The sequence below is a fragment of the Spodoptera frugiperda genome, chromosome 27 (assembly GCF_023101765.2).
Source record: "Spodoptera frugiperda isolate SF20-4 chromosome 27, AGI-APGP_CSIRO_Sfru_2.0, whole genome shotgun sequence".
Lineage (NCBI taxonomy): Eukaryota > Metazoa > Arthropoda > Insecta > Lepidoptera > Noctuidae > Spodoptera > Spodoptera frugiperda.
In genome coordinates, this window is record NC_064238.1 from 15,880 (window position 1) to 32,510 (window position 16,631).

General features: G+C 34.3%; 2 protein-coding genes across 3 annotated transcripts; one reads left to right on the top strand and one right to left on the bottom strand.

Annotated features, from left to right (window-relative positions):
- The first annotated feature begins 852 nt into the window (after positions 1–852).
- LOC126912567 (dolichyl-phosphate beta-glucosyltransferase) lies at positions 853–9,903 on the top strand. 2 transcript variants are annotated; one of them, XM_050705184.1, is made up of 6 exons: positions 853–987; positions 2,106–2,280; positions 2,630–2,838; positions 3,114–3,325; positions 8,534–8,671; positions 9,530–9,903. In XM_050705184.1, the coding sequence occupies exons 2-6, from the start codon at positions 2,148–2,150 to the stop codon at positions 9,726–9,728; spliced, it is 891 nt and encodes a 296-aa protein (XP_050561141.1). In that variant the 5' UTR covers positions 853–987; positions 2,106–2,147; the 3' UTR covers positions 9,729–9,903. The 2 variants fall into 2 exon arrangements, with proteins under 2 accessions (XP_050561141.1, XP_050561140.1); XM_050705183.1 differs by lacking the exon at positions 853–987 and adding an exon at positions 1,705–1,909.
- Positions 9,904–11,112: 1,209 nt separating this feature from the next.
- On the bottom strand, positions 11,113–16,432 carry LOC126912568 (programmed cell death protein 6). The gene is made up of 6 exons (XM_050705185.1): positions 16,202–16,432; positions 15,624–15,685; positions 14,854–14,960; positions 12,841–13,109; positions 12,583–12,678; positions 11,113–11,379 (listed from the first exon to the last, which is right to left on the bottom strand). The coding sequence occupies exons 2-6, from the start codon at positions 15,677–15,679 to the stop codon at positions 11,368–11,370; spliced, it is 540 nt and encodes a 179-aa protein (XP_050561142.1). The 5' UTR covers positions 15,680–15,685; positions 16,202–16,432; the 3' UTR covers positions 11,113–11,367.
- Positions 16,433–16,631: the final 199 nt, after the last annotated feature.

Genomic DNA, 16,631 nt, shown 5'->3' on the forward strand with positions numbered 1-16,631 from the left:
ATAGAGGTAGACAGAATTGAGTAGAGGTAGCAATTTGCACCTGTTACACCTACGCATATCTCGCAAGACCAAAAGAAAGCTCGTCACCACCCTCACATTCTCCATCTTCCTGTATGGTGTAGAGACCTGGACCCTCAAAAGGGCTGATCATTGCCGGATTGACGCATTTGAAATATGGTGTTGGAGGAAAATGCTCGGTATTCACTGGACAGAGCGTCGGACCAACGAGTCTATACCTACTAGCCGAACTCCAATCACCCATGAGGCTCACCACCATCTGCTAAAGAAGATTTTTTGACTTGTTTGGTCACATTTCCAGGAAGAGAGGTGATAACCTGGAAAAGTTGCTGATCACAGGAAAGGTAGATGGAAAAAGACCAAGGGGCAGGAGTCCGATACGTTGGTCGGACCAAATCCGTGCCACACTGGAGACCACAGTTTGCGACGCCATCCACATCGCCGAAGATAGAACAGCATGGCGAAATATAGTTAATCAAAGAGTTATTCGTCGGGGTCACGACCCTCATTGCGGCATTGAGGATAAACGACGCAAGGAGGAGGAGGAGGAGGACACCTACGCATTTCGTCAGTGGTTACTCTTAATGTATGGAATCTCTTGATTTACCCACTATTAGTAGATACACCGAGGTAGGTATAAGGCGATCTTCATTTCGACTCCTGCGAGCATATGCCACGCAAGCCTTTCGCCAATGGGTATCTCGAAAATTGAAAAACCACAGCGTTTCCATAGAACATAGATGTGATAAATGAGACTTATTGCTCAGAACCTAACAGAACTCGGCACCAAATTAAAAAGCAAAATTAATTTCTTCACAATCTGTGTTCACTTATCGTTTTGACTTTACGGTGCTGTCACTTTAGCAACAACTTTTACAAATTCAAGAATCCACCTATACCTGACCTTGCTGCTTGCTGTTCCGTTTGCCGATGCCGTAACCCACCCACAACGCCTGATAAATTCAAAGTGTAAGTGCGTACATTCATAATAAAATTTATGTTCACGGTAGGTACGAGTAAAATCCTAACTCCTAACTACTCCAGTTTGCCCAAACTTAGAACTAAAGAATAGTGGACCATTTTTTCAGCAGAGGGAAGAGCATTACTGGATACAATATATTCTTTAGGCCCCACTCACCTGCGAGTTCTGTAGGTATGGGAAAATGGAGTCGTGTTTATGTTACAGCATTATATTTGTTCTCACTTTGTTGACCGGTACCTACTGGTACATATTGATATTTCCCGCGGCTTGAAACACTTTCGGGTTGATATCCAATAAGCATGAACTTTAGGAACAGCTGTCTCTTAACCGTTCAAACCGTAGTCTCTCAAGCGTAGGGTGTATGGCAAATCCTTATAGGCGTTTAGACTTGGTATTATAAATAGAGATCCATAATTCACCAGAAGACTACTATGTGCTGTAGATATTGAGGTACTTCACAGCTTATGACTGCGGTGAAATTTTTGAGAAATTAGGAAGTGCAGTTATTTTTTTGAGTTTCATTGTGCATAAGTATATTACATTTTTTATTGGTTTTTTTAGAGTAAATAATATTTTTATTTCTTTAGATGGCTAAAATATTTTAACTTTGTTGATAATAAAACGTTTATTCAATCAAAAGTAATGTAAGTGATGAACTCGTGACGTGACGTGACGCTGACGGTTGGTTGGTCTTGTCACTTTGTCACTGTCAAGTGTCACTCTGTAAGTTTGACAATACAGTCGGTGTTTTTGATATGAATGAATAATCTCCAAGCATAAAATTGTGTACAATAGATAGGATAATTTAAATATAAAGTAGTAATTATAAGTAACACGATGGACTTTTTTGTATTTCTATGGGTCATTATTACATACGGTTTAGCAGCGGCTATAACCTTACTTATCACGGTAAGTACTTACCTACAACAACAAAATTAAACATTTGTGTGGACCAAGTGTCTCGTTGGCAAAAATTAAAATAATATACCTATTGAAGAATTAACAGTTTTTTACTGTATGGTGAATTTTTAAACTATTATTTAATTCATGCCCATTTGTTAGTTTCAAGTAAAGGTTTTAACAGTTAATAATTACTTCATTGTAGCTATGCATCATAATTTACCTGGTAACTAGCCCGTACCCTGAGATGGAACGCTTTGAAGAAGAGAAGTCGTACAATGATCCTAAAAGTAAGGACAGAATGAAGTTTCCCAACATTGAGGAACCTCACAGTGTGCACCTAAGTGTGATAGTGCCAGCTTACAACGAACAAGAGAGATGTAAGTAAATATAAAATTTTAAATAAAACAGCTAACTAAACAATGTCACGCCTTTTATCCCCAAAGGGGTAGGCAGAGATGCACATTATGGCAGTATTTTAATAAAAAAACTGCTCTCAATTTATTATATCACTAGCTTTTGCCAACAACATGGCCTGTGTTCCCAAGGGATAAAAAGTATCCTATCACCCAAGTTAGACAAACAATACTTTCACATTTATAATATTAGTGTATTCAAACACATTGATCAATTTTAACAGGAACTTAAAAATTAATTAAAACCAACACACTCCCATGTAAAAACAGAGTATGATATAGTCTGAAAAATAATTGTATAATCTGTTTCTAGTACCACCCATGCTTGATGAGGCTATAGAGTTTTTGGAGAGCAGAGTGAAGAAGCACCCTTCATACAAATATGAAATTATAATAGTCAGTGACGGAAGCAGCGACAAGACTGTCCAAGTAGCTGAAGAATATGCTGCGACACATGGCTGTGAGAAGATTAGGTGTCTGCAACTTATCAAAAATAGAGGGAAAGGTGGCGCTGTCCGATTGGTAAGAGTCTAATTAAATATTGAATGTGCTAATTGAACTAAAAGTCCTGCACAAAATATTCTCTGCACATGGTTAAAAAAACAGAATTTGAAGCAAAAATTTTTTTTTACTATACAACATAATAGTAAATATATCTTGAATAAAACAAAATTTTGAACAATTACTATTTCATTATCTTGAATTTTGTAATGTTTTCTATACTAGAAGTTGTGTTACATCAATTTTATGTAGTCAATTTTTTTTTTGTCCTGAATAACATACAATTTTTATTATAGGGTATAGAAAGCTGCCGAGGGGCTAGTATATTGTTTGCTGATGCAGATGGAGCCTCTAAGTTTGAGGACCTGACAAAACTAGAAGCAGCACTAAAGGAGCTATGTTATGACCCAGTACTCCAGCCTAATGATGTCAGCAACAGTATAGCCATTGTGATTGGCTCTAGAGCACATCTCGAAAAGGAATCGTTAGCTACTCGCAGTCTTTTTAGGTATGAAATTACTAACTATTAATAATTACCATACTTAATGTTGATATTATAGGAAAATTATTTAAACTGTCTAGCTAGTAGAGGGCTCACAAGACTCGACAACGATAAAAAAAAAAATAATTAAAAAAGACAGTCACTTTTTGTTGCTGTTTTGGTGGCATAAAATGCCTAATCGTAAAACTTAACTAGGCAGATTTATTTTAATGATTGTAACGAGGATCCGAGCACGCTATCTCGTTGATCTAACGATAACTGTATTACTTATTACTTATTTTAACAAATTGAAATGACATCACTATGCCTAATACAGGATGTCCATATTACTGATATTACAGTAGGTGCCGCCACAATCATTTATCTTGATCTCGAATATTATATCCTATTTGTTTAAAAAAAATAGATTTTGAAGTATGTATCAAAATGAGATCGGATTTCCTGTAGTCAGGACTAGTTAAAACCATAGTACAACAATTATGTTATTTGTGCTAAGTCCTTAGCGGGATGTCCTACCTAATGCTTACTTAGGCATAAACTGCAATGCAAAACACGCCACCCCAAATGGTCGTCGGTTCTGCGACAAATATGAGCAAAGAGTTTAGTACGAAATCGAAACGTAATCGCGTTCGACACTCCGATTGGTTAGTTCATTTGAACATGCCAATCAGAGCGAAGTGCGCGGTAACGTTTCGACCTTCGTAAACGTAAAACAAACTTCCCAACCAACAAAAGTTAGTTTTATAGAAGGCCATAGAACGTTTTGTAAAAACTAAACGGTGGTCAAATAAAAGGCCAAAGAAGGTGCATCTACAAAGAAAGTGGCGCAATTATATCTCCATTCAGTGTTAAAGTAGAACTATAAGGGTATCAGGCATGACAATTTTGGCCCGTTGCAGTTGATGTTACAGTAACGCAATCTCTATTTGGTGATATATAAGCCACCGCAGCACTACTAAAGTGTTTTTGGGTACTGTAAAAGAGTTCATGATTCCATTACATCACTAAAATTCATCATTCATTCATTTTACATTCGTTCACGTCGCTGCTGTGTCTCAGTGTTTTAGAAGAGAAATAAAAAAATAAGAAAAGTGACGTATCGTGGTATCGTGATGAGCAAGATATTATTTTGTACTTAATCGAATTATTCGTCTCTTACGAGGAAAATGTTGTGCGACTGTAATTTTACTGATAAACTATGTATGGATTTACGACATATTTGAATGCCCCCTTCGAATTAATGAGCTTTTACTAAAATAATTTCTTATTTTAAGTTATAAACATAGTTCCAGCTTCCTTAACTCTACTATAGTACTCATTATGATAGATTAAATCCACCATTACATGAAATTAGGGTTCCTTTTGAGCTTGTTTGTTATTTTTGTTTTATTTTTTGTCCTTATTCCATAAATATGATGAATACTTTTTTTAAACTTTACAATATTACAATGGGTCTTAGTTTTGGTATTTCATGAACGTTGCACAAAATTGGCAATAACTGTAATTTTGAACTTTTAAAAGCAGGCAGTCCATCAATGTATATATTGAGTGAATTTAAAGATATACTTTTATTAATCATTTCTATATAGCATTTCAGTGTTTTTGTCAAGCCGTTGTGCCAGTACCATCCACTTCCCACGGGATGAGTAGTGACAGATTTTTCTGTATTAAAAAGCGTTCGTGGATCTGCACGCAATGTATTTGGTATTCGATCGTTTATTAGTACTATCAAACTTTTTATTGCTTCGTGTGAAATATTATAATTAATAGCCCAATGCTTCAAACCATGTCGTAGTTGCTGGTTTTTTTCTTCAGTTGAATCAATCAAACAATCTGAAAATCTGTCACACCTGGAATCGCTGTCCACGAATGAATTATTCTCCATTTCATCACTGACGTGAACTATATTTTGTACGGAACCATTTTCTATAATTGGGTCTTCAACAAATTTGAGTGCTTCTTGTTGTTTCCTCCAGTGGCGGATTAAAGGTCCAGAGCGCTCTAGGCAATCACTTTATCGGCGCCCCTGTACCAGCCATAAATGGCCATCCTAATACTAAAAATTTTAACTAGTTGTTTTTGCAATTACGATGACGTTGTATCATCAAACCCTAGACTTTAGTAGACCAGGACCCTTGTACTTACGCTAATGCTTGTAGATATAGATTGTGTAAAAGCTTAAATAATTTATTATTATTAATAAATGAAACAAAATAAGTTTTGTATATTTGTTTAATAAATAATTGTATCAATTTGCTAATTGAATGTAATATTATAGATGCATCCTTAACATTTGACGGGTGCCCTGCAAATTTTGCTATGGCTAAGATTTTAGGTTGTAATTTGGAGTCACCAGAAAATATCACACCCTTTTTCAAAGTTAATGGACAAGAGATTGTTATAATTCCAGACCCCGCGCACATGTTGAAATTAGTTAGAAATACACTTGGTCAAAAAAAGAATTATTAGATGCAGAGGGTCGAACCATTTCGTGGCAGTATATTGAAAAATTAAATGAATTGCAAGAAAGAGAAGGTGTTCATTTAGCTAACCGTCTCAAAAATCAGCATGTTAACTTTACAAAGCAGGTTATGAAAGTAAAATTAGCCGCGCAAACTTTCAGCAATTCTGTTGCCATTGCCAAACCATGAAATTGCCAGAGTTTTCAGGATCAGATGCCACAGTCGAATTTTAGTTCGATTTGTAAAGTTATCAAATCTACGTGCTACAATATTACTTAACCACCCGAAAGCTCCGCCAATGTTAACCGCCAGTCAACTGGATGGTATTAGAGATCTTATAAATACTTTAAAACCCATGGAAGCTGTGACAAAAGAAATATGTGTAGAAAAATTTGTAACATCAAGCAAAATTATACCAATAGTATCCTGTCTTATAAAAACATATAGTGCTATAAAGACGGAAACGGATGTTGGCTCTGCAACCAAAAATTATTTATATTATAATTATTGGAAGAATCAAGTAAGAGATTCAGTACAGTGGAACAAGTACATGTTTTAGCTACCACGACACTACTGGATCCGAGGTTCAAGAAAATTCATTTCTCTGACAAATTAGCATGCTCCAGAGTTATTAATAAAATTAATAATATGATTGTAACTTCAAAACAACAATTAGAGAACAATACAAATCATGAAAATCCAGAAAAAATTTGGAAATCCAGATGAAGGAAGCAGAAGAATCTAACATTTGGGAATTTCACAACAAGTTGGTAAGAAATCAGCTGCAATCAGAAAGTCAAGGAGACGGTTTACAAGATGAATTAAAACATTATTTAACACAGCCTGTCGTCGACTTCGAAACGTCAGACCCTATCACATATTGGTATCAGCAAAGAAATTCCTTGTACGGCTCAATAACACCGATTGCCAACAAATACTTTTGCATAGTTGGAACATCTGTTCCATATGAAAGGCTTTTTTCTGTTGCAGGCAATGGTCTCCGTATATTCTAAAAAGGTAGAAATAATTCTGTTTTTTTTTCTGTGTTTCATGTTTAACCCGTTTTATTGTTTTTTAAAGATTAACTAAAGATTTAAAAAAATCGTTAAGATTGATCAGTATTCTTCAATCTTTTTTTGGTATTCTTTTCTTTATTCTAGGCATTACGGTTCAGTAGCTATATAGGTTTTTTGTTACGATGAACTTGCGAGTCGCGCGCGGTTCGGATGCCGTGCGTGGCTGGACGTTAGAGAGATAAACGGTCGCGCGGGCCGGACGTTTGAGTGGTTATATGATGCACCACTAGGTTTCTTTTTTAATTCACTCATTCTTTGAGAAATACTCTAAAAGGTAATTGATACACACAAATACCACAGCGAGAAAGTAAACAATAGGAGCGTCGAAGCGCGCGTAACTGACTGACGACGACGCGACGTGACGACAAAACTTAGTTGCCGCCACCGCGCTAGCCGCGCCTCTACCCCGGCGGCAGGGATCTCCGGAATCTATTGCATGCAAAGTAACATCCGACGCTCGAGAACGACGCAACGACGCAACAAACGCGCAATATTGCATAATACGAGTATATCGATGCTTGTGTTGTGCAATATAATCTATTACAGATCAGCATTTAATTCTTAATCGTTGATATGTTATTGTCTTTATTTATTTAAAAATTCTGAGATCCCGCGCCCCTTGTAACTACGCGCCCCTAGGCACGTGCCTAGTTTGCCTTATGGATAATCCGCCTCTGGTTTCCTCATATTGTCTTTTCACTTCTCGTCTATAAGTCCCACTGCGTTTGTATCGTTGCCAAGCTTCTAAATCCATTTCTCTTATAATTTATAAAAATATTGTCGCATTAATTACACTGTATCAAAATGTCAATATTGTTGTAGAAGAGCGATAGAAGTGCTTTTACAAAACGGAATTATCATTTAAAAGCATTGCTAGCCTACCTTTATACACAATAATAATGTTTTAAAACACATAAGATCTCCGTTATAGTACTGTTGTGTAATAGAGGAACTATAATAGTTATAAAAAAACAATCTTCTTCTAAAAAGTGTATTTGTGATATAAGTTTATCACTACAGCTATAATGGGCATTAACAACCCTTTATAAGACAATTAAGCTATATAAATATAATTTGAAACTCAGCTGTATCACCAAATCACTCCGATGTAGACTTTGTGTGCCCACTATATTACTGTGTACTGTAACGATGATCTTAAAACCCTCAATATCGCAATATCGTCCTATTCCTGAGTTGTCATCTCTACTTTCACAAACGACACATAAGAGTTCGTTTCGAACCTTTATTGCGCAAATTAGGCGCATTAGGGTGACAGTTAAAACTGTTATGAAGTTCAATCGTTGTATACTAGTCACAATGGAGGTTGCTATAACGCCTGACTATAACAGCTATATAAAGTCGTGAAGTAAACCTTTACATCAACTATTAATAGGTCGTTTTTGCTATATAAACTTATAGAGCCAAACTGTGTTGTCAAACGCTTTTACACAACAATCAGTCACCACCAAAACCTTTATACATCATTTACCCAGCTTTTTTGAGATATAAGGTTTGGTTATAGGGCAAAATTGTTAGTTGGGTTATACTAAGCCCAGTAAAGAAATGGCAGAGGGTTTCCAGCTTACTATTCCTTTGGACCTATATTGATTACTGGTTCTCTATGAGAGCACCAATATATGAACATAATTATGAACTAGTTGTTTATTTTTTTACAGGAATATTCTGATGTATGGGTTCCACTTCCTTGTATGGCTATTCACTGTCAAAGGTGTGAGAGACACGCAGTGCGGGTTCAAACTATTCACTAGGAAAGCAGCAAACATCTGTTTCAAAAGTTTACACGTAAACAGATGGTAAGTTTTATTACATGTTTGTGCATGTGTTTTAAAACAATTAATGAACCCGTGGTGTGCCGGAACGCAAATATACGAGAGATACAATATATTTTCCATTGTGTCTTATATACAAGTGGTTAAAAGGCACCAATAATGAGTCTATGAATGACTAAAGACACAATAAAATCATATCTCACATCTATAGCTTTATAAGTGGCCACTGCTAACCAAATGCCTCTTCTCACATGGAGAAGGTTTGGGCAATAATCACCACGCTTGCTCATTGTGGGTTGGCTGTTCTAGTTCTGTCACGATGTAATGCTCATACATATTTTCTTCTCAGTTTAAAACAAGTAGTTTGACTCGCGTTCGATAAAATTCGCCCGTCTGAGTAACCATATATCTGACTTGTTTCCCGCTATTGCAACAAAAAATAATGTAGTTTTAGGTATTCTGTAGAACATAAAGTTTGATAAAGAATAATATAGCTATTATTATTCATTCCTAATATTATATCCGCGTGTTGAAAATAGTTATAAATTTTCCTCATACATGCGACGACGGGTTTGGTGTCCAGTTCATCCGTTATTGCGCAACCTAGTGTAGGTTTGACATAGCATTAAATATATATACATAAATAACGTCACGCTTGTCCCCCATGGGGGTAGGCAGAGACAAAGGAACGCCAATTGCTACGATTCTTACTTACTTCTTTCATTAATTATATTTCTTATAGTAGATCTATTATCAATACTATTTTAAATAATTCTTTTATTTTGCCCCACACTACTCTGTTTGTTGGTACCTTTTTACTATCACTTACCTACTGTGTTATTTGCATTATGTATAAACTAACCTCCCTATTTCTTGTTGCAGGGCATTTGACGTAGAATTACTGTACATAGCACAAACATTAAACATTCCAATCGCAGAGATTCCGGTCAGATGGACTGAAATAGAAGGATCCAAAGTGACTCCGGTGTTCTCCTGGATCCAAATGGGCTGTGACCTAGGCCTAATTTGGCTCAAATACACCATAGGGGCATGGAAAATAAAAAGTCTGAAGAAAGAATAAAACTAACTATATTTTGATACTTTTTTCCTAGATATATATTTAAACTAGCATAATCAAGATACTATAACCTGTCTCTTAAAATTTTCATTTACTTTAAGTATAATAGCAGTGTCCACAAGCACTTTAAAAGAAAACAATATTGTTAATCAATAAAAGAATAGGCGCTTATTCAAAATCTTTTATTTATAGTCTTTTACCCAAAACGGAGAACATACACAATAATGCACATTGCACATAAACATACTTTATAAGCTGGACAGACGTAACAAAATAATAACAGTACAGTATACATTAAAAAGTTACAGTTATAAATATAGTTTTAAACTATATAATAATAGAAAATGCAGTGTATTTCCTAAAACAAAAAATATAATAAATAACATCTGCACACGAATATTCTACAGTTACACTGTACAACATTTATCCTGCAGATGGAATATTGGAGTAAAAACTATCTTCTATGTACTTATTTAACGTTTATATAAAGGTTAGATTATAACAGTGGTATTTTAAATTAGTACGCCAAGCTCTGTTAGTAAGGACATCTATATTGAATGACACTTAAATGTTATCTAAATGCTGTCACAACAGGTACTTGTGTGTGTGTACATCAGACTTTAAAACCCTTTGTATGTAAAACATCTAAAGCTGGGTACTCACTTACTGCCAATTACAATAACCTATCTATCGGTAGATTTGCTTACTAGAGATAGTATTTTGACATAAGCTCCATACAAAATGTGTCAAAATTCTACCTCTGGTAGGCAAATCTACAGATAGGTAAGTTATTGGAATTGGCCGTTAGCCGTGTAACACGCAACGTATCAGATACAGTATCCAGTGAGTACGTAGGCACGAGCCCGCTGCGAGCCGTTCTCGGCAGGAGCGGGCTTGCAGTGACCCGCCTAGTGCCGGTATCACTGCGAACACAATAGCTCGTAGCTAGATACCCTGTGGACCGTGGACCAGTCATACCCACTTGCAGTTTGATACTGCATTTGATACGTTACATGCTACACGGCCAAGTGAGTACCCAGCCTAATACATAGACATCATATAGTTTTCCCACAAGTCTGCAGTTCTTATATCTTATTGAAAATAACACTGCGTATCTTGTATTTACATTAAACATATAGAGTTGATTATTGATTAAAAAAATGTATATATGAATACAATATTACACACATACACATACATACGCACATACACTTTATCTTATAAAATAGTGGCCTTATGTTACGAAGGTTGAAACGACAGGCACAGATAGATTTGAGCTTTAGTTCCAAATCTAAATAATATAAACCAAATAATAAGATCTCTAATTTAGATCACTTTGTTACTTCAGTGTAAAAGTTTGGCTACATTTTTATAATATTCGAAAAAGTTTGTTTTTTAATCATTGAGCACTGAAAATTGGTCAAATCCAAAAGGTATGCTTAGTGAAGGTATTATAAGCAACTATTTTTAGATAGTAGGAATTATGCATTTGCTACAAATAATATGAAGTGTAATTTAAGACAATATTGTTTCACACATTTTTGTTACCCGAGTATGTTAGATTACCTTTGATAGTTTTATTTAATTGGTGGGTACGAGTGGGCTGTACGAAACTTTTCCGGAACCTTGTCAACTGCGATGTCTACGGGAAACACTGAACCAAAGAGAAATTCGCCTATTAGTGCATCAACACATTCAATTTCCAATTAAAATTACTTAATCTAATACTTAAAAAAATTAAAATTTTGAACGGCACCGCGAAATACAATTTAGTAAAAAATACTGAACAATTCAAATATGGCAACATAGCTCATTATTAGTTGTTAATAAACATTTATCTGGTACAAATTAACTGTTGATATTGAGTTGGTTGAATTATTATAATTTTGTACCTAAAATGTGTTTGTCATATACAATAGCAACATTTTTATATTTGGGTTGCCAGCCGACGTCGTTTATTAGATACAATGTTATTTTTTTATTAGTAGAAGACATAGAAAAAAGCTGCTTTCACATCTCAGTGCAGAATATTTTTCTATGTATCTTTCAACCATTGTATTTATATGACACATAGTTTGAGTATTTTTGAGCTAGATTAGACACGAGACAAGGAAGACCTCAGTTTCTGTACTTAAACACACATAGATACTATACATTAATATTTCACAAACAGTATTTAGACCTGTAATACAGTTACACAAAATATAAAGATTTACAAATAGACAAATAACATTTTATAATATAACACTACTATACATTGATGCTCACTCTATTGTGACCCAATGAAGCAGAATCGTTCTCGCCTATAGGCAGAGCAATCAACGAATGGTGTTGGCACACAATAGAAAGAACACCAATGTCTCTTATATCACATATACACATGCAAAAAGTTATACTTTTGTCTTTGTTCACATCAATATACAACGAGCTTAACAACTAATACAGAAAATATTATGTTGGTAAACTGACTATGACTGCAGGAGAATGCAAAACAAAACTTTACCAGGAACTAAGCTAGAGCTACATTTATATAGAAAATTTCGTAAATAATGTTGAATCTAATTTTGTAAAAAATCAGCCTCAAGTCGTTAAATAGTATAAATCAGCAAAAGGCTGCATTCTAGCATGCTTTCTTCATTCAATTAAGTTTCCACACCGCACGATAAAGCTGTGACATTGCTTAGGGAACAACCAGTGTGGATGCAATATATCAAGATATTCCAAGCATTCATACCGCTGGGAACTTTTTTAACAGAAAGTGCAGATAGATGGGAGGTTCGTACGTTACGTACGCAAAAGTCGTATCTAATTCAATCATATATAAGAGATTCTCAATAGACACATTTTATACTTTTACCTTTAATCCAAAGACCATCTTAAGGAATTGTTCGTAATGAATGGTTATTACTCCGTCTTGGTCTGTGTCGAATTGGCGGAACGCTGACGTCAGAGTCTGAAAGTAAAGGTCATATAAATTAAATTAGTATTTATAAATAGAAGGAGAGTTTTATACTTTTGTGTAATGTTGCTCAGTTCGCAATGAGTCACTGGTGCAATGATATCAGTAACTGAATGCTGAAAACTGTGGTTTACCACTAAATATATATGTACTTACATATAAAGTGACACAGCACTGGATGAAATCATCAAACAAGATGGTGCCGCGGCCAAATCTGTCGAACTTCTGTACCATTATGTTGACAACTTCGTCCGACAATCTGTACCCGAATGCTGTGAGAGCATTCTTCAACTCCATCCTATCAATGTTCCCTGAATTATCTCTGTCGAACGATCGGAAGCAGTTCTGCCAGTCAGTCACATACTTCCAGAGTGCACCAAAATCTTCAAAGTTGATCACACCTCTATTCTGTTTGTCAAACATACCTGAAATTTGTGAAAAATATTACATCACTATTTTGACAATGAATGTATTTATAGCAAAATTAATTGTAACATTTTTATCTAATATTTTATTATTGTAACCAGATAACCAATGTCAAAGTCAAAGTCAAATCATTTATTTCAATTAAATCAATGAACAACTTGAAAAGTAAACAAGTTATTACACTGACACAACATTAATATTTTTGTTTACATGAAGCAGTCAGTAATCCCAGGAAGAAATGAGTAATGATTAAAAACAAATCATTATTTCCTTCATAATATTAAGCCATCTGATTCCCTGTGGTTTTATCTGCTGATCAACTCATCATGGTCATAGTGGCAGGTCATAGCATGATGTTATATAGCCTTCCTCATTAAATGTAATATCAAACACAAAAATAATATCAAAATAATGTGATATGAACAATCAAACAACCAAGTGAATGTGAAGATTCAACTGTCTTTTTAGGTATAACCCTGGACGCTAAGCTACAGTGGGCTCCACACGTAGATAAGTTATCGAAAAGGCTCAGCTCTGCAGCATATGCCGTTAAAAAAATTAGAAATTTGACCGATGTAAATACAGCGCGATTAGTATACTTTAGTTATTTTCATAGTATCATGTCATATGGTATTCTCCTGTGGGGAAATGCTGCTGACATTCAGTCTGTCTTTGTGCTGCAGAAAAGAGCCATTCGATCAATTTATAATCTTAGTCCGAGGCACTCTCTTAGGGAACTTTTTAAAGAAATTAATATATTGACTGTTCCCTCTCAATACATTTATGAAAATGTAGTGTATGCTCACAAAAACATTAATTTATTCAAAAAGTATTGTGATATACATAATATAAACACTAGAAGTAAAAACAAATATATAGTTCCCACTACTAGACTTAAGAAAATAAGTGGTTCGTTCAGATGTCAATGTATACGCTTTTACAATAAAATTCCCAGCGATATTCAAAGTTTGAGCCTGAATAAATTTAAAAATGTTATTAAAGAAAAACTGTATAGTAAAGCTTTTTATAAAATTAAAGACTACTTAGATGATAGTCAGGCTTGGGAGTGAGCCGTTATAATGTCCACACAGGTCATGTTGACATGTTTGTAACACAAGTTACATTTTTATACAATTTGACATGATATACATTAATATCATTCGATATTTTTTATTTTTATTTTTAACATATTATTTTTAAAATTGTTAGTCTGAGGACCGTGTGAGAGTTTGCTTAGTTATTTCACTTTTAGTTAATTATATTCTGACAGTGTGAGCATTTACGAGACCTACCCAAATGTTCTTTTGGTTGGTAATGTTCGTCGGATCATTCAGCAACAGCCGTTAGCTGAGCTGATTGTAAACTGACACATGCGTACGGCCTTCTGAACAGGTCCGCTCATACTGTTGTGGTTCTTTCCTCTAAAGACCACTACAGAACCAACTTGCACGGTTCTCTCACATTATCCTCTATTTCATTGTCTGGACTTTAAAAGAGACTATGACCTCTGAGTTTGTTTCGGCATTTCTTCTCAGAGTAGTCAGATAGGAAATGCCGGCCTCATCTAGCTATTTGAAATATTGACGTGTAAAAGTGTTATTTTATGACCTATTTACAGAAATAAATATCATTTATCATTTATCATTTGAAGTGAACCAAATATCAGACATTGACTCTCAATATCTATACTATACAGAAGTATTTAGAAATGTTTACATATTATAAAAGAAATCTGGTGGTTACCAATCATAAGACGAACAGTTTCGGGATTGAATGGATTCCATGTTCCATTGGAGAGAGCTTGTTGCAACTCATCGGCTGATATGTAGCCACTGTGATCCTTGTCCACTCTGTGAATAGTGATAAGAAAATTATAAGAGTTGCTTCTAAGTGTTGTGTTTTATCATATACATAAAAAGCAACAGAAACATAGATTTGTATATTTAAAATTGTTAAACAATATCTTTTTTTTTTGTCACACACTTTCTTTTGATTATATGTATATATTTTTTTTTTATTGCAAACTTAAAGTTATATGCATGCTGTGGTTACCTATAAATGTAAATACAGATTAGCCTAAGGTATGTTGTATGTAACTGTTACTTTCATTGTGCAATATTACTTATTTATGTTGGTGAGACTTAATAAATAATAAAATTAAATCAATAATTGTTAAAAAATATAAGATCACATTTTATTATTTTTATAGAACAATCAAAATTATTATAGTTAAACTACTACAAAGGAAACAAATACAAATGTAACCAGGAAATATTTTCAACTAAAGTGGCTTTTTGTATAAGGTCAATTAACTTCCATGGTTTGTGGCTGTTGTATTTACTAAACATGATGCAATACTCTCAAAAAGAGTATGATTCATACATAAAGTACTATGTTTAACTCAGTTCTTCATTATTATTTTCTGTTTTATTCTTATATTAAATTGTTACAGATATTGGATCCACTTGTTATTTTAACTTAATAAATAAATACATAAAATAAATATAATTTACCTTCTGAACACATCCCAAAGGAACTCCCGGCTTGGCATTGGTGATTGGAACGACATCTTTATCTGTATACATAAAACACATTATTAACCTACATTTTCTCTAAAAAGATAGATCATATTATGTTAGATGCACATGGTTGTTTATCTACAAACTTTGTGCACAACTTATTTAACAAGATTACAAGACATAGAATCAACAATTATATTGTAATGTTTATTTACATCATGGCAAGTCTTATCTATTTGTTTTATCTCTTGATAATTCAAGTTCGGATTGCCAAATATCAATAATAATTTTGCAAGTAAACCTGTTATTTTTACGATTATATTATCTGTTTTCTATTTAAATAAGCCGGTTATTAATGCAATTCACAAATAATAAATGCTACTAGCTTCATTAAAAAGGTAATAAAAGCAACTATCACAATACAATATACTATTATGTTTCTGAAGGTTAAACTGCAGACAGGGCATGAAAAACAAATTATTGGTAATCCAGTAATTCACCTTGAGTATCACTTTACAATTTAATCTAACATAGTGTATAGTGACAGTAATAACTTTAAGCACATAGCTCACCTGTTTACTTTACCGTCTAATAAGAATCTCTATTGGTGAATATATATTCCACGATAGAAGTTGCAGGAACTATCACTTCACACCTCAATTAATAATTAAAAACTGGACCTCGATGGAAAGTTGTAGACCGTATTATACCCCAATTTATTGTATCTGTTTCTGTATTCTCAGAAATCTTATGTCTTTGACGCTGGATGACTGATTATGAGTCAAAGTACGTAAACGTCTTTGAAATATCAAATACGTCATCTAAATGACGTCAATGACGTACCGAAAACGTCAAAATAAGCGAATAATGTTGCAATATCAAAAGGTAATAGAGTTTATTTCAACAACCAAATCTGAACAAAACAAGATATTATTGGGGGTAGAGTACGGCCTGTGGGTATTGTCGCCCTATTATTCTGTTAAAGCTTTAAAACATATAAAA